The sequence below is a fragment of the Gopherus evgoodei genome, chromosome 4 (genome assembly GCF_007399415.2).
Source record: "Gopherus evgoodei ecotype Sinaloan lineage chromosome 4, rGopEvg1_v1.p, whole genome shotgun sequence".
NCBI lineage: Eukaryota > Metazoa > Chordata > Testudines > Testudinidae > Gopherus > Gopherus evgoodei.
The window spans coordinates 79,436,080-79,460,151 of NC_044325.1; the positions used below are offsets into that span (position 1 = coordinate 79,436,080).

General features: G+C 40.9%; 1 protein-coding gene across 3 annotated transcripts in view; it reads right to left on the reverse strand.

The window, feature by feature from the left end:
- HSD17B12 (hydroxysteroid 17-beta dehydrogenase 12) overlaps window positions 1-24,072 on the reverse strand; it is a 224,916-nt gene that overhangs the window by 31,576 nt on the left and 169,268 nt on the right. For all 3 annotated transcript variants that reach the window (XM_030560001.1, XM_030560000.1, XM_030559999.1), the window contains 2 exons: window positions 19,408-19,472; window positions 17,629-17,673 (listed from right to left, as the gene is read on the reverse strand). In XM_030560001.1, coding sequence (XP_030415861.1) covers window positions 17,629-17,673; window positions 19,408-19,472 — 110 coding nt within the window. The remainder of the gene's footprint in view (window positions 1-17,628; window positions 17,674-19,407; window positions 19,473-24,072) is intronic.

Genomic DNA, 24,072 nt, shown 5'->3' on the forward strand with positions numbered 1-24,072 from the left:
TTGCAAAATTATTTAAGAACAGTTCTATAATTATAATTCATGCTTTTAATCAAGGACTTTTCCTTGGTTCTTATACACACACATCCCTAATTTTTATATTACTGAACAACAGTCCTACTGAAAAGGTTTAAGGAAAAAAGCACCAGACTGTACTTCAAGAGCTAGTGATCAGCCTTTAAAAAAAAAAATGAACTAAGTTTAACTCATCAATGAATAACTCTTGGCAAAAATACCATATATAATGCACTTTAGTAATTAGAGCTAGAAAAGATGTTAAGTCAGTGTTCCTGCCTGTGCCAAGTTCAAGATACCATCCCCTATAGTATCAGTTCAATATCTTATCAGTCATCAGCTTAGATCCTGTAGTGCTGCCACCAATCAGGACTTAGAGTACAGTGCCTGATAAACTCTGGTCTCCCCCAAAACCTTCCCTGGGGACCCCCAAGACCCAAATTCCTTGAGTCTCACAACAAAGGGAAATAAACCATTTCCCTCCCCTTCTCCTCCCCTCCAGGTGTTCCCTCCCTGGGCTCCTGGAGAGATATACAGATTCAAGCTCTGTGAATCTAAACAAAGGGATTCCCCCTTCTCCTTTCTTCCTCCCAGATCTTTCCCACCCTGGGTACACTAGGAGATCACCGTGATTCAAACTCCTTGAATCACAACACAGAGAAATCAGGTGGGTTCCCCCCCCTTTCTCTCCCCCTCCCTTCTCCTTCCCTGTTAAGTACAGATTCAATTCCCTTGAGCCTCAACAAGGGGAAAAATCAGACAGGTCTTAAAAGCAAAACTTTTAATAAAAGAAAAAAAGAATAAAGAAAATCACTGTAAATTCAAGATGGAATATTACAGGGTCTGTCGGCTTCTAGAAATTGGAGAAACAGCCTCCTCCAGCAGAAATACAATTTAAATTTCTTTCAGCCAAATACACATTTGCAAATAAAGAAAAAACAAATAAAAAGACTATACCGCCTTTCTACCTTTGTACTTATAAAATTGGAATAGAAGATTAGAGAGCCTGTAGGTACGTGTGGTCACTCTCAGAGCCCAGAGAGAACAAAGCAAAACCCCAAACAAACAAACAAAGGCTTCCCTCCACCGAGATTTGAAAGTATCTTGTCTCCTGATTGGTCCCCTGGTCAGGTGTTTGGTTCCCTGTTTGTTAAAAGAGGGTAAAAGAGACATTAACCCTTAACTATCTGTTTATGACACACCTGTAGTACTGCAGTCCCAACAACTGCATCTGCAGAGGAGGCTTAACTAATGCATAATGCTTTGTGAACATATGGCCGGAGCTCCAGATATCTACTAGGTATTGCTTGTAGAGATGCTATTAAGGTTGTTTATGTTCTAGTGGAATGGGCTCTCACCCCACCTGGAAAAGAAATACACACCACTTGATATCAAAATGACGCAGCCAGAGATGCATTTAGTCTCTGAGCAGATAATCCTAGCCTTGCCATCGTTCCATTGTAGCAACAAATTGCCTTGGTGATTTGCTAATCCACGTTGTTCTTTGCAGGTATAACACCAGACCTTGTCTGATGTTGAAAGAGTGAAGTCTACTCTAACACGAAGCATGAGGTTTTGGGGAAGAATCTCGGTAAATTCAAATTACTTTAGGGATGAATTTCAGGTGAAGGTGCAGGGAAACCTCCTTATGAAAAATGGTGTACAGCACGTCTACCAGGAGTGTTCTCACTTCACTGATCCTTCTGGTCAATGTGATGGCAACTAAAAAGGCTACATTCATGTAAAGATGGGACATAGACTATGGAGCCGGTGGTTCAAGTGGTGGTGTGGTAAGTACTTACTCTATGAGGTTGAGGTCCCATTATGGTTCAGGTTTCACCACCGGTGGGAAGGCCCTAGGTAGGACTTTCAGGAATCTAGTCATTGTTAGGTGATTAAAAATGGAGTGTCCCTCTACTGGAGGATGGAAGGTACTGACTGCTGCTAGATGGGCCTACAGGGAACTAATGGAAAACCCTGATGTTTTCATGGACAGGGGATAGTCTGAACAGACTGAATGGTTTCTGAGCATGAATGTTCTAAGATCCAATGCTTATCCAAACACCAGGCCATGACATGAAGGAAGCCTGGGTTGGGATGTCAGATCTTGCCATTCTCCTGAGCTAGTAGATACTGGAAGGGTCAGATGCTGATGGGAGGAGTCGACATTTTCAGAAGGTCCAGAAACCAGAACTGTCTGAGTCATCAGTTGGGTGCTATGAGAATGCCAAGCTGTGTCAGAGCGAATCTTCCACAGACCTTGTGGTAGCGGAGAGATGGGAATAAAAGCGTATCTGAGATGACCAGTCCAGGATAATAGAAGAGCATTTGCCCCTGGAACTGCAGTTCAGAGCGGCCCTAGAGCAGTATAGAATAAACTTGTTTGTCTGGGATCCAAACAGATTTCAGGTTGGTGTTCCTCACCATGCAAGGATCTTGTTCAGGATGGAATTGTGTTATCTCCCACTTAAGAACATAAGAACGGCCATACTGGGTGAGATCAAAGGTCAGTCTAGCCCAGTATCCTGTCTTCTGACAGTGGCCAATCCCAGGTGCTTCAGAGGGAATGAACAGAACAGGTAATTATCAAGGGATCCATTTCCCATCACCCGTTTTCAGCTTCTATCAAGCAGAGGGCTAGCCACTGATGGACTTTCATGAATAGGAGAAGCACCTGCTGAGCATATTCAATAAACAATCCCGTGCACCTGGTAGATATGTAGCTAAGAGAGTTATGTGATTTGACATATCAATTCCATAAATTGACTTCTTCTAGGCAGAGAGGAAGAGATTTTGTTCCACCTTGTTTATGTGAGTGTCATGTTGTCTGATATTTCATCTCATCATACCCAAATAATAAGTGGAAGGAATGCAATACAGGCTAGATGGACTGCTTTCTAAGTTCCTGTAGGTTGATATCCATCCTGGTCTCATGAGGAGTCCATGCACAGTGGGGGCATGGTTTTCCACATGGGATTCCCAGCCAATGTCTTATGTTGGACAAGGTCACATCAGGTACGGGTGTGATGAAAGGAACTCTCACATGGGCTTGTTCCTGGTTCAACCACCAGACAAGAGAAGATGGGAATTCTTACTCTAGTGTTTATGTGGTCTCTGTCTGGACAGTAGATGGACCAGAGCCAGGCCTGAAGGCAATGTAACTGACGACTGACAAATGGTATTACATAAGTGCATGATGCCATGTAGCCTATTAGAGAAAGGTAACCCTTGACAAAGATTCGTGGTCTGAAAATTAACTTTCTTATCACATTGTTCATGGCTTGGAATATTTCCATAGGGAGGTAGGCCCATCCTGAGACTGAATCTACGGTCACTCCTATAAAGTCTATAGTTCGAGTTGGAAACAAAGTGGACTTTTCTTTGTTGACAGAGATTCCCAAGGCTGCCAGAAGATGGAGCAAGAACTATCATCAAATGTACCTTCTGACTAGAGTAATCCATTATGAGCCAGTCAACTAGATACGGAAAGACTGTGTAGTTGCAATGTCTCATTTGGCCCACCACCATTGAGATGACCTTCATGAAGACCCTTGGTGCTGTTGCTAACCTGACAGGGAGTATTCTGAACAGTGATGTTTTTGTCCCATCAGAAACCTGGAATGGATGAATCCTCATATGAAAGTATGTGTCTTTCATGCCAAGAGCTGTGAATAGCACTCCCTCCTTTATGGAGGGGATTATTGATGCCAGCATAACAATTTGGAATTTTGATTTGTGAATAAAAATGTTTAATTGCTGAGGGTGAAGAATGAGTCTCCATCCTCTATTTTTCTTGGAGACTATGAAATAAGAACAACTGCCTTGTTACTGAGGTGGCACTTATTCTACAGCCTTCACTGCACAAGAGAATCTGCCTCTTGACAGAGAATCTGCTTGTGATAGTGGTCCCTGAGGAGCTGGAAGTGTGGAGAAGGAACTCTACAGAGTAGCTGCAGTGGATGATTACTGGTACCCACTTTGTCTGTTGTGATGATTCTCCAATTGTGGGCAAAGAGGGTGAAGCAGCCACCAAAGGTTGGGCGTGGAGGGAGCGTAGTGGATGGCATCAATAGGGTTAAGCAGTTCTCAGTTGCACCATCAAAAATAACCCCTGGATGGTGAATTTGGTTAAGTAGTTACAGATGTGGTAAAAATAACTGTATAGTAGGCCTTTGTACCCTCTAATGTTTGTGTGGTAGTTCAAATGAGTGCTGATGGTAGAACAGTTGGGGAGGTGGTCTTGGCTAATATACCTGTTTATGGTTTTTCTCTTCGAGGCCAGGCTGTAAGTGCCCATATAGTGAAGGGCTGTCCTAGAGTCCTTCGATGAGCCTAGAGACATCAGTCTTCGTGTTAAATAAATTAGACCCATTGAAAGGCAAAGTCCTTTACAGTATGTTGAGGGGAACCCTGAGATGTGTAGCCAAGATTCATGCCTCATGACCACTCCTGCAGCTATCCCTCTAGACATAATGTCAGTAGCATCCACTCTGGCCACCAGTTTGCCTTCCTCGATGAGAGCCTGGAATTGCGCCCTGTCCTCTTGATGGAGTTTGTCCCTGAAGTCAACATTTTTCAAGTAATTGTTGAAATGCTATTTTGCTAATAAAACTTGCTAGTTAGCAATACAGAACTGAAGACTTGTAGAAGAAAATGCCTTCCTCCCTAGGAGATCAAGTCATTGTTGCCTTGGGATGCTGTAACCTAGACCTTTCAGTGGCTGCTTGCACCACTAGGGAGTTGGGTGCTGGGTGTGTGAAAAGAAACTCTGCTTCTTTGGCTGGTACAAAATCACACCTATCAGCCCTTTTTCGGATGGGGGCACAGGAGTCCAGAGTGTACCAGACTACTGTAGATGGTTCCATGATGGCCTCGTTTACTGGAAGGGCCACCCTATTGGGATCAGAAGGTTGCAAAATCTCAAGGAGATTGGTCCTTCTCTAGTGGAATCTGGAGGACCACCTCGCCACTCTGATATTGCCTGTGGTCGCCAGACAGGGAAGGTGAAGATGGGGAATTGCCTTATCTGGTGAGGATGATGAAACATCCATCAGTATCTCTGGATCGAACTCCTCTCCCACCTACTCCAGTGGAATGGGTAGATGTCATGTAGAAGAGGTACCACAGGGCTTATGGATGGATCTGGAATGTCTAATGTAGGAATACCATGGGCGCCAGTAGGGCCAATATGAAGGCTTGACTGGTTGAGGGGGAGCCCACAGCATCAGGTCATATGGCAGTCATATTTGTGTGACAAATAGACCCCAGATCTCCTTGATTCTCTGTCCAAACTCATCTCCTTATGGGAGAGTGAAGAATCATCTGGATCCTCCAACTCCTTCAAAGAAAAGGCCAGTTTCTGCTCAACCGGCAAAGCAGTCCGTATCAGTGGGCAAAAGTTCCTGCCTCTGGACCAAGAAGGAGAACAGGTAGTTTCCTTTGGTGTCAGAATATCTCTGGACCTAAAAGAAGAAGAGACTGATGATAAGGAAGGGTGAAGATATATGCTGGTGAGGTGTAGGTTTCAGTGAATCTCAAAGTTCTGTGCATTCTAGTAGTCAGTACCAAGGGTATGGTGCATTGGCAGTTATCGTGAACAGTAGGTCCTTATGGAGATAGAATCACAGAATTGTAAGACTGGAACAGGCCTTGAGAGGTCATCAAGTTCAGTCTCCTGCACTCATGGCAGGACTAAGTATTATCTTGATGGGTGGGTACCATTGAAGAGTCTGATAGTGAGCTCTTAGATGGTGTTAGTAGATGCTGATCTTTAGGCTTATGAAGTGGAGCTGACATCAGTATCAGCAGATACATTCTCCTTCATACCTTGCCCTCATGATAGCAGGTTTTTAAAGTAGGCCATTAAGTCCTTAGGACCTGCGTGTGAGGACTCACCCAACTTGGATGGAGTCAGGGAGGGATCCCTCCTTTTTTAAACAGACCTGGAAGGAGATTAGTCCTTATGCTTATGAGAGTGCCCCTAACTTTCATGAGAAGCCCTGGCTGATGACCCCTTGGGTTTAGCAGCTTTGGCTTGGCTCCTAATTGTGCTTGGAGGGGCACTGCTCACCAGTAGAGGCCCATGTATGGTGGAGGGGTCTCCCTGGCGTCTCATAGCCTTCTCCACAAGATGCTTCCTCAGCCAGAGCTCTTGTGCTTAGTGGGTTCATGGGGCAAACCAGCAGCAAATGCCGAACTTAACTGAGATACATGCCTCCCCCAGACAATAAAAGCAACATTGGTGCTTGTCACTCACAGATAAGGAGTGGGGCTGGGAGAGGTTTTTAAACCCTGGGACTCTTTGCATAGTCCATCTGCAGGGAGAAAAAAAATTGTACTAACTATACTAAAACAAACTCTAACCCACATGTGGAATATACATAGCTACCAGCACTCAAAGAAAAATCTTATGTTTAGGCATGTATAATTAACTTTCCCATGCCCCTGTATGTGCAGCATTAGTACAAACAGTAATTCTTTCCTTAATATTAAAAAGATCACACCTTTCTTATTCATTACTGTTCAGGAATGAGATAGGGTGACTAAAGACCATCAGATACATTACATAGTGAATGTTACATCACTGCTGGTTAACAGTGACATTACAAACCCAGTCCCAAAAAACATGTAACTATCTATTCAGTGCTTAAATTACACAAATTAAGAGACTATAAAACCAGTGACAGTTATGGCACAAGTTCAGGGACAGGATACAGGCACCCAATATGGAAATCAGACAGCAATTCATTATTAGTGACTGGCTATATATAGACAACCAATTGAGGAACAGGGTATTTTGTTTTTAATAACTTTAAAACCTGCAAAAGATCTAGTATCTATGGATTAGAATGCAGTGGGGACAAGACATCAGATCTTAGAGGAAAGAATGCCAAAAAAGTTAAACTGATAAAAAGGCAATAGGATACCAAAAATATGTCATGATTTACAGAAAGCCCTCATCATCCTTGCAGTCTCTCTCCTATTGGTGGTTACTGAGAGAACTTGTGATTTTTCATTCAGATAGTGATTTTATGGATAAACTGCTGGTTTCCCCTGGGATGCCACCACTGCTCTTGCCTTCCTCTCTAAATGTCAGTAACTTCATGCCAAGTGGTCAGGCACTGGCAACTACCTGTATATAAAGTGCTAACACATTAAATGAAACATGTTTTTCATTTTAGGTAGTATGGACAATTCCTAGTATTTCCATAAAGGGAGTGTTCAGGACAGCCTTTTCGCTGCAGAAAGTTTCCAATTTTTAAAGTTTTACATGTTTTGGTACACCACTAATGGGTGCTTCATTGCCTGTGCACTGACTGTTTCTCATGTGTTTGGAAATCTCTCAACACTACCATCACTGGGCTTATGTGTAGACACACGCACACACACTTCCCCAATACTCTGATTCCCTTAACATTACAATTCACTAGAGGACATTATTCATTTATTGTCAAGCCAGTTATCACCTTCTGATACACAAAAATTGTCACTGCAGATTGGAGTGAATGTAAACACTAACACAGTCTCTTAAAGTACATAAGCAGCATGCCTCACATTCTACCACCAATTCAATGTTCCAGTGCAAAGATACTGAACTTCAGAACCATGCCAATTGATTTTCAAATCCAGGGAAATTGCAGCTCCTAGTCCAGTTGTTTCAGAAAAAAACAACTGGAAGATGCAACTATGTAATAAGCAAGTTACCTTTGTTTTAGGTTTTAAAATAGGCACTAAATTTAATGCTTCTATTCCTTTAAGAATAGCACCAGCATGAAGTTTAACTGCCACTTCAATGACTCTCCAGTGATAATTCACCACAAATATCCAGTTCTCCCCCTCTTAATTATCATTTAAAGTTGTATTCTCTCCCCACCTGGAAGATAAATACTTACCATTGACATGGAGCAATTGTCCAGGAGCACTGTTTAGAAAAGGGTCCTAGTTTGTTCAGGGAAATCAGTCTCAAAGTTTAGAAAACCTTCCACTTAAAATCTTCTCATTCGTTAAAATAAACAGTAGGAAATGTTACTGTAAAAGTTAAACTATGGTACACACAAATGTTAAAATGTAAAAGGTTTACGTTGCTGTGGCCATATTGCTTCTAACAGTAGAATTCTGCATCTAGAGAGACAAACAGTCACATTAAATATGGGGAAACTGCTGCTGGGCTAGAACTCATTCTCCTAGCTTTCAAGACAAGTGCTGCTCTGGAATGTAAGGAGTTTACTCATCTCTTTAGTGTGTAATCAGAAGGATGACACTAGAGCACTCACAAAAGAATGTTATATTCTCCTACAGTTAAGATAGCTTTTTCTTGGATTTCACATACACAGGTCTGGGACAAAGTTACAATAAGCTAGTAGTAATATAAGTTTCTGAAGAGACTACTGAAATAGTTCCCTGTGGTGTAAGATGTTGTACATCTCCTTTATTTTCAGAGAACAAAGAAAGAAGTGTCTGCCACTAGAATGTAGTTTATGGTTCGAATGCTCTGCAGTGAGATGAATCAGCAAGACCATTGGGTCAAACCAGAGGAACAGCTTATAGTTTGTAAATCTCATTCCGTGGGCACGTTAATGACAGAATGGTAAGGGCAGTGTCATTCGATTAGTAAAAGTGCATAGAATCCTAATTTAAATGGTGTCACCCTCTGCGATGTCGCGGGGAGACAACTCACTGCACCCTATGCTCCCAGCTCCAGGTCCTCCAGTTGGTGGAAATTTGGATAATATAATGTTGTTGGAAATAGATCAAATTCAGTATCATTCAAAAGTCCCTTCTCCCACAAGCACAACAGAACCAAACATGACAAACCTAGAACAATTATTTAGATAGGTATTACTGTAACACAAAGATGCACGGCTTACATAAGAGCCATTGATATTTGGTCATCCTAGGGAAGTTAGCCTTGACATGGACAAAAAACATTTATTCATCAAAGTCATCATAAGTGTCCTCTCCATGTACGGCCCCAATAGATACATTGTCACACTGATCCTCATGCAGGCTGCACTCATGTATCTCTGTACAAGGCAGGCTGCTGGCCAGACATTTGCAGGGTGATGACCATCTGGGTCTTTGCACACAAATATTTGATTAGCTGAAGGGTTGATTCAGAAGTGCGTAGTATTTGACACAACTGGTGAGATCAGTCCATCCTCCAAAACCCACCCATGCCAAATAAGGAAGAGTAGTTTTGGATGCATTCTATTATCTCAGAGCCAGTCTACTGCTTGATAATTTTCCCTCTTGATAGCAAGTATATATGTACCCCTTGTCAGTAGCATTTTTTCTCCATTCATCCGCTTCTTGGGAGACATCAACCAAAACAACTCTGCAAGCGTCGTAATGTTAGTCTTCAAATGGTAAACTCAGCATATGAAAGCCTCCAGTGCATTTGTGACCTCATCATTGACTACCTCACCTTCAGAGCAAGAAGTCTCTTCAGAGACTGAATCAAATGCATTCCGATAAGAAAAACTGGTCTTTTACAAGCAACCTTCCAGTAGCATCACATCCTCAAAGGGTGTGGAAATCCAGCAGTGGGGTGGCTTTTAATAGTCCGAGTGATAGGAACACATCTCTGAGGGATATATAGAGATTCTGTTCCAAGCAGCAGGCACAAATAAAAAATCTTGTGGAAAACTTGGGTAGCATCTCACAGAGCACTAGAACATCTATGTCTTGTGCAAAGATCTGGAGTTTAACAGCACCTCTCTAATGGCATTCAAGATAAATTTAGTGTCAGCCTCCTTACGGGAACTATGAAGAAACTCCACTGAGCAGTGCAAGGCAACAACTTCATTACGGCATATAACAACAAAATTTTTAGAGCATTTCTTTGCATGCTGGAGCATTTTTCCTGCAAGCTATGAAGTTAACTCATCTTTTGTGTGAGTATAAGACAGCAGCTTCCTCGTTGTGACATTGGAGATGTCTGTGAAGTCAGTGATTTTGTACTGGACAAGTGCAATACCATGGAATCTCTTCTTTCTGTTAATATTTTTAATTGATATCTCTGAATACGTATCAATCCTCAGGTGGATTTTGCCATCAGTCCACCATTTTCTCTATAGCCTCATAACGAAGTATTCAGCCAAATCTTGGCAAGTATTAACAGTTTCTCGTTTGTCGAGAGATTGTACCTCAACCATACCATCTACAATTGCTACTCTGAAAGGCCTCTGTGGCATAAGGTACCAGTTACATTGTCACTAGGTGCTGGCTTAGAAAGACCATGCAAGATGCTTTTCGCTTGATACATATGCATTGTTCCGTTGCATTCAAACATTGATCATGGTACCATGGAGAACTCGTATTTTCCCCAAAGTCTCTCACAGATCAATATCATGCAGAGATCTGGACAATGACCAGGAGACACACAAACAATGATCTGCCTGCAGTTAGCTCTGTAACAGCACCTGCCACCATGACTGACTTTTTCCTTTTGCATTTGAGAACAGCTTTAGTCTGTTCTTCTTGATTGGTGCCCATAGGTGGATGGTGCCTTGGATAATTCTTTGGGGTTTGAAGGCTTTATACGAGTCATTACCCAAAGTATCCATTTGACTGACATCTTTAGCTATCTCATCACTGAAGACTGCTTTCATCATGATATTAATGAGCTTGGTCCATCACACATGAATGGATTGTCAGTGCAAGTAAACTCATTCTCTACCTTTAAATTTGCCCCTACGTGGCATTTATCACAACCTAGCAAATCTAGCTAATGCTTGGTTATTTCTGGGGAAGTCATCCCAGCCATGATTATTTCATTCAAAATTCAATGGACTTCTGGGCTTGTCAGGAAAACCCAGGAAAGAGCATTTGGATGCTGTGTTATGCCCACCAACCTCCCTCCCAAACGACTTTCATTGCTCTATTCTTGGGTTCTAGAGCTTCGTCTACACCAAATGCACAGCAGAGACTTGTGACCTTTCAAAACCCAATTTCCTTTTTGAAATTTCTCCCATATGTCAGGGGTCAGACTTTCCTACGCCTTTTATTTCAGAGAGGTACCAGACTGTCATTGCAGAATAGTTTGTGAAATACTTTTCTGCTTTAAAAAAGATTTAACCAAGTCTTCCAATGCAGCAAGGTTCAAATTCCAATTAGCTGTCCTGAAAAACTGAATAAAGAGCAAAGACTCAACCATCTTCATGTATCACTGCACCATCCCAAAAGTTGGCTTTATCACTGATTCAACCTCATCAAATTATTTGATCCATTCTGTGATATTCATAGAAGTTTAGGGTTAGAAGATACCTCAGGAGGTCATCTAGTCCAACTCTCTGCTCAAACCAGGACCAAACCCAACTAAATCATCCCAGCCAGGGCTTTGTCGAGCCAGGCCTTAAAAACTTCTATGGATGTAGATTCCACTACCTTCCTAAGTATCCCATTCCAGGGCTTCACCCCCTCCTAGTGAAACAGTTTTTCCTAATATCCAACCTAGACATCCCCCACTTCAACTTGAGACCACTGCTCCTTGTTCTGTCATTGGCCACCATTGAGAATAGTCTAGCTCCATCCTCTTTGGAACCTCTTGGAAACCCCCCTTCAGGTAGTTGAAGGCTGCTATCAAATTCCCCCTCACGCTTCTCTTCTGCAGATTAAATAAGCTGAGTTCCCTCAGCCTCGCCTCATAAATCATGTTCCCCAGACCCTTAATCATTTTCATTGCCCTCTGCTGGATCCCTCCAATTTGTCCACATCCTTTATGTAGTGGGAGCCCCAAACTAGATGCAATACTCCAGATGTGACCACAGCAGTGCTAAACAGAATGGAATAATCACTTCCCTTGATCTGCTGGCAAAGCCTCTACTAATGCAGCCCAATATGCCATTTGCCTTCTTGGCAACAAGGGCACACTGTTAACTCATATCCAGCTTCTTGTCCACTGCAATCCCCAGGTCCTTTTCTGCAGAACTGCCGCTTATCCAGTTGGTCCCCAGCCTGTAGCAGTGCATGGGATTCTTCCGTCTTAAGTGCCGGACTCTGCACTTGTCCTTGTTGAACCTCATCAGACTTCTTTTGGCCCAATCCTTCAATTTGTCTAGGTCAGTCTGGACCCTCCAGCATATCTATCTCTTCTGCCTACTTAGTGTCATCCGCGAACTTACTGAGGGAACAAACCATCCCATCATCCAGATCATTAAAGACAATGTTGAACAAAACCAGCCCCAAGACCGACCCCTGGGACACTCAGCCTGATACTGGCTGCCAACTAGACATCAAGCCATTGATCCCTACCCGTTGAGCCTGACAAGCTAGCCAGCTTTCTACCCACCTTATCATTCATCCAATCCATACTTCTTTAACTTGCTGGCAAGAATACTGTGGGAGACCATATCAAAAGCTTTGCTAAAGTCAAGGTATATCATGCTACCGCTTTCCCCATATCCAGAGCCAGTTCTCTCATCATAGAAGGCAATCAGATTGGTCAGGCATAACTTGCCCTTGGTGAATCCACGTTGACTGTTCCTGATCATCTTCCTCTCCTCCAAGTGCTTCAAAATGGATTCCTTGAGGACCAGCTCCATGATTTTTCAGGGACTGAGGTGAAGTTGACCGGTCTGTACTTCCCCCGATTTTCCTTCTTTAAATACAGGCACTATATTTGCCTTTTTCCAATCGTCTGGGACCTCCCCTGATCGCCATGAGTTTTCAAAGATAATGGCCAATGGCTCTGCAATCACATCAGCCAACTCCCTCTGATGCATTGCATCTGGCCCCATGGACTTGCGCATGTCCAGCTTTCCTTATTGCAGCCCTCCATTGTGTGCAAGACGTCACTGAGAGTGGAATGCACACTGGGCGTGTGGAACTGGTCTTGCAAGTCCTGCGTTTTCTGGGAAATGTCTTCAAACTTATCAGTACACTTTTCAAAGACAACATGTAATTACATTACATAATGTATGTTATAGATTCTAGTAACTTCTTGCTGGATGTTAATGTCTTAACCATTCCTCATGACAACTCTTTAGACATAACAAACAAAGCTGACAATCGGTACCACTGAACCGCTTCCTTTTTGCCGATTATGGCAAATAACTTGAAGCATTCCTTCCATTTATAATAATCTGTAACAGTAAAAAAATTAAGAAAATTAATCATCTTCTGAGCATTAACTGATAACAGTACAGCCTGTCAAGAGTCACAATTTAACCTGCATGTTTGATATGCCTGTGTTAAAGTATAATTAATCAAAGCTGATTTTTTTAAATTTTCTTATATCGGGGTAGAGGTATATGTAGATATATAATGTGACCCAATATAACACGAATTTGGATATAACGCAGTAAAGCAGTGCTCCAGAAGGGTGGGGCTGCGCACTCTGGTGGATCATAGCAAGTTCGATATAATGCGGTTTCACCTATAACACGGTAAGAATTTTTGGTCCTGAGGACAGTGTTATATCAAGGTAGAGGTGTAATTGTTCAAGAGTCGTCATGTTTGGTACCTTGCGTTCATAAGAGAAAAGGTTTTGAATGATAACCAACTTGACCTTTTCTGACAACACTATTATCAACATTTCCACCAACTGGAGGACTTGGAACTGGAAGATAGGGTATAGGGGAGGGATAGGGAGGTGGGGGGAGTGAGTCCCCTTTGCCATGCTACCCAGGGGCACACCACTGAAATTATGATTCTGTAGATATTTACGAATCAAATTACACCTCCCTCACACATTCCAGACTGTTACTGTCCATACACAATCCATACCATGACTGTACTATGTAAACTCGTCCATGGACCAGCACCAGTCCCTGAGATCTCCCTGACACAGTTTAGGAAGGCAGAAAGCCAGTCCTGGGTATCAAAAAGGTTGAAAAAAACACTTGGACAGTGTCTATGCCCCTTCAACATGTGGACAATTCCCTTTAAAATGGAATGGGAATTATATCTATGCTTCATGAGAATTAACTTTTACAAGCAATTCAGTGAAATGTGTCTAAAATGAAAGCCTTTTAAATGTGGGGTTTTATATGCAAAAATTCTTTGATAATTCTCCTACTCCAGGTTGGACAAAACTGTCACCAATTCAAGTATAAGGGAAGGTCTGTGACACAGAGACAGTGCATATGAAGGCAGACACTATGACTGAAACACATCATGGGTCTTCCATCCCATTTATTTGTCTTTTGAGCAGAATTTGTTTCTAGGATCTAGCAGGACAAAAGTTTCCCCATTCAAGAACTCAAACTTTTTGAGGGCGAGCTGAAAGTGGAAAGATCCCAGACTGAACTGAGAAAGATGTTTTGATCTGATGTGACCAGATGTAACGAGATTGCTGAATTTATGAGATGCACTGTTCAACTCCCAAAAAACCAGTAGGACTCATATTTGTCAATACCCCTCAAAGCTATCAAAAGTCATGGAACTATACAGAGTCTCCTAATTTTGGACAGAATATATCTGAAGCTGGAAGGTCTTAAATGCTTGCTTCAACACTGACAGAAAACATCTCTCTGCTACTGCTACCTTTCTCTCCTGGTCTGTTTCCCGTGTTTAAAGTTCTAATAGCCATCTCTGGTTTCCCCCTCTCCACAATTTAAATAGTTGATTTCCCACTTCCTAATGCATATATAATATTTTCCCAGGAGTGTTCTACCTAGGGAGTATCTACAACCTGAATTTTTCTATCTTCTGCAATGTATTTACTCCCCCTCTTTTTGGTGTTTACAACTTTAAATATTTGTTTACTTACAAATATCAGTAATAAATTATGTCATACATTAATAATCCTAGCCAAAATATTACATATGCGGCTCTTGATCTTTCTTCGTATGTTAATTGCTCTGGCATCTGATCTTTTTGTTGCTTTCCTCTGGATTACGTTCAATTTATCAACATCTTTCTGGTAAAATGGTGCACCCAACCAAACGCAATTTCCTAAATGTGGTCCCACCGGAGCCAAAGAAGGGCCATTGCCTCTTCTCTGTAACATAATATTACACACACACACACAAGAATGCAGTCTTTGGCTGCCTTGGGATATTTTAAACATGAATTTACAACATGATGGGGATGTCATTCTTGTTCCACAAGTTTCTCATTCCTGTGGAATATCTGTATTTTGGATTATTGTCTGCCTATGTCTCTATTCTCTCTAATTCTGTTTTATATCCTTTTCCTGTCCTAAATTTTATTCAGAATTTCTAATATAATCTGCTTTCTTTCTGCTCTTCACTAAGGTGTTATGAGTGTACTCTTAATGCCAACAGACATCTTCTTCCCAGCTTGACACATTGATACCTATATATTTTTAAATATTACAGTAAAATTTTAAGTGAGCTACGTGCTTTCCAAACAAAGCAAGATATAATCCTTGCCCCAGAGGGAATATTATCTGTTTTCTTTCCACCATTGATTTTTAAGATTGTATATGCATGGAGATGCAGAGTTGGACTGGAAGAGAGGAACAGTTAATTTCTCATCCTAGATCTGAACTGATTCCTTTTGTGGCATTGACCAGCCCAACTCAGTCTCATTGCTAAAATGGGCATAATTAACTCCCTGAACACTCCTCTATATAAGTTGATGTGATAATGATGGAAAGAACTACTGAAGTGCTAAGTATTATTTCCAGTTGACGGCCCTAAGACCTATCAAGTTAAAGCTAACTGGTACCCCACACATATTCATGCAAGGGAAAATGTAAAGATCACTTTAGTGTGACCTTTATACCACTCTCTTCTTCATACAGATATAGGGTATGTCGAGGGAAGCCAAGAACTAGTCTTTACTATTAATAGTAATAGAATTGAGCTTTTACACAGCACTTATCTATACATCTCAAAGCACTTTACAAAAGGAGGGCTAAGAGTCATCCTCATTTTATAGACCAGGAAAGTGAAGTTTATAAAGGTAAGATGATTTATCTGATGTCTCGCACCAGGTCAGAGGCAGGGCTTTAGGGAAAGAGAAAATATTAATTATAGCAACTGCAGAGAACGGCTGCTAAAATATAGGAAAATCTGAACTGTTGAACAAACTAGAGCAGTCCCTAAGTCTTCACTCGCTGAATAGTGGGCTCCCTCTTCTGGTATAGCGAGGATGTCACACATCAGGAGAAACTGAAGTCCCTCTGCCCCTTACCCACGCTACAGTTTAGCTCTAGCTGAGAGGCACCTAGATACTTTACACAAAGTTTTACATGCATGTATTGTAGGCATTAATTCTGTATATTAGCTCAGCTGAGTGACCTTTGTTGAAAATCTTTCCTAAATAAAACTGTCGATCAGAATCTGGCTTCTCACAAATGGAAATCTTGCAGGAGAGCAACAAGTCACTGTGGGCCATGATCCAGCCCATCTGACAGAAGAACAGTGGTGTGTGCTGGGGACAAAGATGTGCAAAACTACAGGTACAATGCCAGTTAGGCTAGTGGGAAAAGGCAGTTGCTGGAGTAACTACAACTATGGTAAATTAAGCAACTTCTAGCTTTGGAACAAGTAGCACATTGAAGCGTTGTACAGAAGGGAATTTTTACAGAAGTACTGTTTTGTTCTTTTCCAGCTTCTATATCTTTTTGGATAGAAATCAGACAACTTCAGACTAAGCCCCTTGGCAGCACGCTAGATGAATTTCAATGTGTTAAAAGAAAACCAAAACTCTCATTTATATGGGTAAATTCTATCCATGCAGCCACAACTCAAACTAAATTCACCCGATGTTTTGGTTTCAACAGGAGACAAAGTTAACCCTTAGCTGTCAGAAGAGCTGCAAGTTTTCCTCCATCCTATATGAATAAAAGCAAATTGGATCTTAGTGGTGAGTAGTAACATATTTCTTCCAGCATGCTTCCTCAACTTACCAACATGAATTTCCTAAGCAATAGAGAAGCTGGTATCATCTCTGTCTCCTATTAAAAGTCTGATATATTTAGCATACCTGGGTAAAGAAAAAAGTCACATCCTCTTCCCTTACTCACTGGCCCACACCACAGACTTGGTTTTAACAAACAAGAAAACATTTTTTGCTCTTGCACTTAAGGCTGACATCAGATTGATTTCCTCCAAATTTAAAAAAAGTAACTGAACTATCAAAAAATTTCAAGATACTATTGAAGGGGAGAGAAATAATTTCAAAAATGGCATTCCAAAAGTTAAAACAGACTCCTTGTACAATAATCCGTAACAGCAAGTAGCTTCCTACTTGTTTATTTCACATAGTGAATACAATATTTAACTGTTGTGCTGTAAGTGCACACAGAACCTTATAAAAAAAATGAAGGATTTCTCTGTCCAGAGAAGCTTACAGTCTAGGACAAAAGAGATGAGAGAGAAGTGAAAGGACATGAGAAAGACAGGATTATGAAAATGAAAGATCATGAGGCTTTGTTTTAAGTACATATCTTACTCTTTTATAGTGACATTTGTGTATCATTTATATTAAGTTGTATTCTATGCAACATAATTGGAAAACAGTCTGGTGAGCAGGTAGGAGAGCACAAACTAAACGTAGCAATTCTTGAGAGATTAAAAGGAGGAGAGAAACTGCATAGCTCAAAGGAAGTGAAAGCAATTTACTGGTAGCAGGTGAATCAATGTTGTTTATTATTTTAGAATAGTTAAGAGTTTTAAGTGCAAATATGAGTAAGAGGGCACTTACCTTGCAAACAGACACGATGTTAATCTTTATCATTTTATTGATTGTCTGCAGGAAAAAAAGCAGATTTATAGAAAAAATTATTTTGATAAATATTAACACACTGTCCAGGGCTCTAAGTGTCATAATTTAAAAAAGCCGCATGCACTACAGCAAAAACTCCGTCTCAAGCAGGAAATCTAGCAACCTCCCTACCCCTTATCTCTGTCAGAATCAGGTGAACACTCAGATTGACCAGGGTCTAGGCTGTCAGTCACTTAGATATTGAAAGATATCTCACCACAAACATGGAGGCAGTATATTTAGTTGTATACAGTAAGTCTGCTTAATTACTTATGTAATGTAGAGCAAGCCCTTTTTTTAAATTAAAAAGGTAAGTGGGATAATTTGGCATTCTGAATTGGGAACTAACATTTATCCTCATTTCAGATTATGTGCTCTGAAGACTACTTTCTTGTGGTCAATAACTATTCACACCTGCTTCAATAGAAGAAGATGCAGAGAGGTAATAACAGGGTAGGAAAAATTATGATTAAGAAAATCTGCAATTGCTTCCAGTGTTAAAGAAACAACTAAGAAGAATAAAGTACCACAACTGTTTTACTGGATTATTTTTCCCTGTTTATGAATTCTATTAATGTGAACCATGCATATACATATCACTGTTGTGACACACTTCCTTATACACCTCTACCTCAATATAACGCTGTCCTTGAGAGCCAAAAAATCCTACAGCATTATAGGTGAAACCGTGTTATATTTGAACTTGCTTTGATCCACTGGAGTGCGCAGTCCCCCCTCGGAGCACTACTTTACCGCGTTATATCCAAATTTGTGTTATACCAGGTGGCGTTATATCGAGGTAGCGGTGTACTATCACCTACTTGTACACTTGCTAGTTGTGTAAATTCTGGCTTCCTGGACCTGCTGACCGCTGAACAACATTAAATCACAATTGTTTTTAATATATTACAGACTTTTAAATGGCTATCATTTGCCTATATATTGCTTAGTCTTTTCATTCACTTGCTGACAAGTTTTTTAGTCATTAGATGAAGATACAACACTTTTAACGAACTGAAGATTTTCAAGCTTATTTAACCATGAACCCAAAAGAATGAATATGTCCATTAACCTGTTTGAGTTATCAGACTATGAGAATGGAACACAGAATTGACAAATTTCTAAAAAGATATGTATATTTTGAAGCATGAAATTTTGCATTTCAGTTTTGTTCATCAAGTTCAAATTTAGTACTCACTGAAGTATGAACCCTAGCAATTTGAAAAACAGTATTTAAAGCTCTTATAAAAACTCATGTCCACACAAGTCTAACATCTGCAAATATTCTGTATTTATTCACATGGATCACTCGCTTTCACTGCCTTCACTCACTTTTTTAAAAACCAAGTAAAAGAGTGCAAAAAAGAGTAACATTCAGTTGAGATTATACTCAATAGCCATGAAATTCAGATATGGATCCCTTAGCAACTGTAGCTCAGTTACATTTTTCACATGTAATTGCAAATGGATAAGTGCAATTTTTTTGTTCCGGAAGAACAAAAAATATGCAAGTATCTAAAAAAGGCTAAGCTTCTATCATTTCTTTGAATTTCCCAATCTTGTGTGCATAAGTCCGTTAGCCTTGAAGTTGTATTTCTTATAACTACATCCAGGCTACCCCATTTAACAAGCATTCTATTCTGCACAGAAATCTAATACAAGTTTACTATTCAGGTAAGAAAACCACAGAAGAGTTAAGTTAAACATGGCAACACTTACATTATCCAGGTCTGGAACATCAAGAAAATATTCAGGGTAAGTGTATGAAATTCCCACATTGTTGACTGAAACAAAAATCAACAAGTTTTACTTGTTTTTGCTGATTGTCATTCCAATTCTGAAGTTTTGATGACTTGCAATAAGCAGTCTCATTTCAAAGTTAACAATGCGACATTCAGATATTTTATAACTGTGTGTCCTTTATGCCCTTGTGGCATGTCACATTTTCTACATTGTACACACACTCACATATACTAGTGGACAGTACGAGGCTGAACACATAAGACACTTAAACTTAATTTTTGGAATTCTTTTTGACCATATAAATGGTACTTGTCATCTTCCACATGTCCTACCGGATTTCTCCTAAGCTTTATAGTACAACACAGGAAACATTCCTGTAAAGTGAGGGGTTATTCCCAATGTATAGCTTTCCCCTTTTTAAATTTGCAGTTTGCATAGTTAGACCATTTTGCATCTAAAACAAGTTAGCCTCAACATGCTATGCGCAAGACAGTTTGCGTTGGACCACGTGAACCAGAGACTGAGGCAAGCACTCAATCTACTGCCACTAAATCATAGTCAAATGCCCTCTCTTCACGTAACGCTCTTAGTTTGTAGAGCTCATCCACCTTCACATGTTGAGCCTTCCATTCCCAAGTTACAATCAACCACTCTCCAGTGCTTTAATGCAGTTTAAGGTTAATTTATTGGGATCAGAAGCAGGTAGGCAAACAATGTTTAAATATAAGCTAATCACTGCAATTCTCACTCAATTTCTATTTTTAAATACAGGGAGGAGAGAAGCAGCCCTTGAACCAGTCCATTAGAGTGCATGAAGACAAGGAACAGCTGGTAACCCAGCACCCTCTATAAGGAATGTAGCACAAACACTTATGCAAAACTCACAACTAATTGTAGAAGATATCATTATTCTTTACTTTTTAAAATGTCTTTAAAAGAATATTCCCAATTATTTTTAACTTGCATTTTAATCCTTCTCATCCCAAAGACCCTTCTCCTGGACAGAACTGTACCAAGTGTGCAGAGGTACAATTGTGTAACTCACGTGAATTAAATGAAAAGCCAAGGGACACATCCCAGTCCCTGGCAACATCCTACATGAAATCTGTTTACAGTTTTTGAAAGACTAAACGTGCCAGTTTCCCCACTGCCTTTAGGAGAGGCCTACTTCCCTCCCCACCCCAAACATCTGCAACAAGCTCTCCAGATTACAAGTTGTTCATAGGCCATCACCGTGGTTCTGCTCAGTCTTGTAATTTCTGTGAAGAAAAAAAACAGCGCACACACAATTTGTAGCAGAAGGGAGCCCCAGAAAGTGAAACACACTGAAATGGACAAAATTAACACCACTCCTAAATCAGCAATTGCTGTGTTAGGACAGTAGATGGCAGCAGTAACCAACACGAGCAGCAACCTGCAAGCTCATTGAAGGCACTGTGTCAAACAGCTTCAATAGCTTGGGGGTGAGGGGGAGCACGAATAGGAATGCAGGAGAAATCTCATTAATAACCATCTTAGTACATTAAGCAGTGCATGTTTTTGACAAATCTTATCTGCCTTATGAAAGGGTTTGTGTTTTGCTTTCTGTCTATTCAAAGGCTCATTACACGGGGATTCACCATAGCAAACTGTTCCACAAGTTGTTTTCACATTCTTCAGATCTGTGGAATCTCCCCCCATTGGCAGCATTTAAAATGAACAGAGAATCTGTTAATTGTTTAAACCTAATTTTTGAATGTAATACTTCAGCATTGTTCTTCGAGGGCTAGTCTACACAAGCAATGCTAAAGCGATTTAACGTGGCTTGTGTGGTCGCGGCAGAGCACTGGGAGACAGCTCTCCCGGCGCACTAAAAAAACCCACCTCCACGAGGGGCACAGCTCCCAGTGCTGGGGCACTGTCTACACTGGCGCTTTACAGCGCTGAAACTTGCTGCGCTCGGGGGGTGTTTTTTCACACCCCATAGCGAGAAGGTTGCAGTGCTGTAAATTGCCAGTGTAGACAAACCCAGATATGACGCCAATATTCGTATTCTAGTAGTCTAAACACTAACAAATCATGGAAAACTTCTAATCCCACTCAAACAATGCTGCTTCTGTCTTATATATTTTCAATTCTGACTTTATTATGAAAGACAGCAACATGAAAACAGAATCTTTGTTTCATGTACATTTATTTGCTGTTGACCTCACTAACAAGCCAACACTTCAGTTCAAACTCAGGGTTCAAACTCAGGCTCAAGCCTAAACCCCCTTCTGTCTCCGTACAAACCCAGGATCCTGAGGCCTCACGGAGGTGGAGGGCCTGAGCCTGCGTCAAACCACAACTTCGGGTTCAAACTCTATTGCTTTGCAGTATAAATGCAGCCCCACTGAAATCTTGGCAGACTCCCAGGGCACAAGTATCCCACATTTCCACACACACCAACTTTCCTTGTCCTCTGGACAAAATTTTTTCCCACACTGCAACATGAACAAAGGGCTAGAGTGGCCACATTCTGGGAGGGCACTGAAAGTCTGGGATATGGTGGCTAGACTTGGGCATACATAATGCAGTGTAGACACTGGAGTCCCAGGTTGGGACCCACAGTTCAATAATTCCTAACCTGGAGTTTACAAATGAATGCAGACACGCAAGCCTCCTAGGTTAACACACCCAGAGTCTGCTAACTTGAATTCCACTAACTCTTGGGCTTACATTTCAATATAGACATACCCACTAAAGTCAATCTATAGACACACCATAGTCAGTTGCTATGGATCTAACATTTTACATTTCTATAGTGCCTTCCATCCCATAGGATCCTAAAGTACTGTACTATTAACATATTAATAGCATTGTTGAAATGCATTCACCTTTGGGGTTGGAGTTTATGCAGGAGAAGGGAAACTTTCTGGCCAAAGATACTGAGGCAAATGTTTTTATGAGAAGTGTCATGGGATCTTTGTCTCAGTTGCATGGACAGCAAAAGGTTGCATTTTAAAATAGTGTCTGAAAAATCATTTCAATATCAAGGATATTAAAAATATGTGGAGGAAACTGACAGATTAGTTATAAGCAGAGGTTATTAAACTTCATTCCAAGATGGTCTCAAGTACATCTCTCCTATTCAAGATTTCCGAACCCCTTTACAGCAACTACTTACCCATGTAAATTTCTTTATAAGAATCCTAAAAATACATTACCTGGAAATGAGAAGAAATAAACATCCTCCAGACCATTAGCAAGTGTTCTGCATATCCCAAGTATGTGTACATTGCAATAAACCCCCTCCCCGTCACTGGCCCATGTCAGCTGACTCGGGCTCTCAAGGCTCAGACTATGGGGCTATAAAACTGCAGTGTAGATATTTGGGCTTGGGCTGGAGCCTGGGCATTAGGACCCTGTGATGGGGGAGGGTCCCAGAGCCCAGGCTTCAGTGCAAGTGTCTACACAGCAATTTTATAGCCCTGCAGCCTGAGCCCAAGTTAGCTGATCGGGGCCAGCCATGGGTATTTTACTGCAATGTAGACACCCTCAGAGGCACAGAAGTTTTAACAAGCAGTGTCAGTAGTAGCAGGGGGGGACACGGGGGAAGCACACATTTTTTGCAACCCGTCGTCCTAAATATAACAAAGCTTTGGCCACTGTTATCAGCCTTTTTATGAGGAGGGAACAACTCATGGCAGAGTGAAAAGTTAGGGACATGATTTTTCTGAAAAATTAACTCGTAAGTAAGTGTGTGTTAGGGAGATATTTAAATTTCCGTATCTTCCCTCTACTCAACCTTTTACTGAAGAATGGAGCCCAGCTATATAATCTTTTCAATTTTAGCAATCCATTTCCATTTCCAGGGCTATCTGCAAGGGAAAAACTAGAAACCAACTTTAAAAATGCAATTGTCCTTTATGGAGCTCAAAGCCTGGCTCTGCTAGCAAAAAGGGTGGTCAGGAATTCATTTGCGAAATGTATGCAAGCAAAACTAGTTCTAAACTGATGGTGATTTTATAAAGATTTCCATGAAACATGAGTATAGCAAATCACTTTATTGAACTAACACTTAATTTTGGGCATCTGATGTACAGAGTACCACCTCATCCACAGGAATGATCATGGGCATCAACACAGAACTTGAGGAATTTTCCTGACTTGTCTGCCTGGTCCATTTTTGTGAGCAGGAAATAGAGGGAAGTTTACAAGAAACCTTGCCAGTCATGCCCTTGGGCTTTGCATTCACCTGGTCACACTCAGTTCAGTACTGGAACTGGTGGTGGTAGGAGTGCAGCCCTTATCACTGCAGCTCTCTCATTCATACATTTTGTAGCCATCTTAAAATTAACTAAAATTTTGTTTAAAATAAAATTGAAACCAGATGGAAAGTGATAGAAAATAAAAAGTTGAGTCTGCTGACCTGGACAGTGTCTCAAGTTTGTCAAACTTCATTTAAGACGCCCACTATTTAAAGTGGTACAAGGAAAATCTCTCATCTCTGCCTATTTAACATATTGCTGCAGTTAGCACATGTTCAAAGTCACTGACAGATGCTGTTTTGAATACACAGCAAAACGTTATGCAAACTCTAGCCTTTACATGTGGGTGAGAAGTAACTTCCAAATAAAAAGGAGTTTACAAGGATTTTAATCCGTAAAAACTTTAGTACGA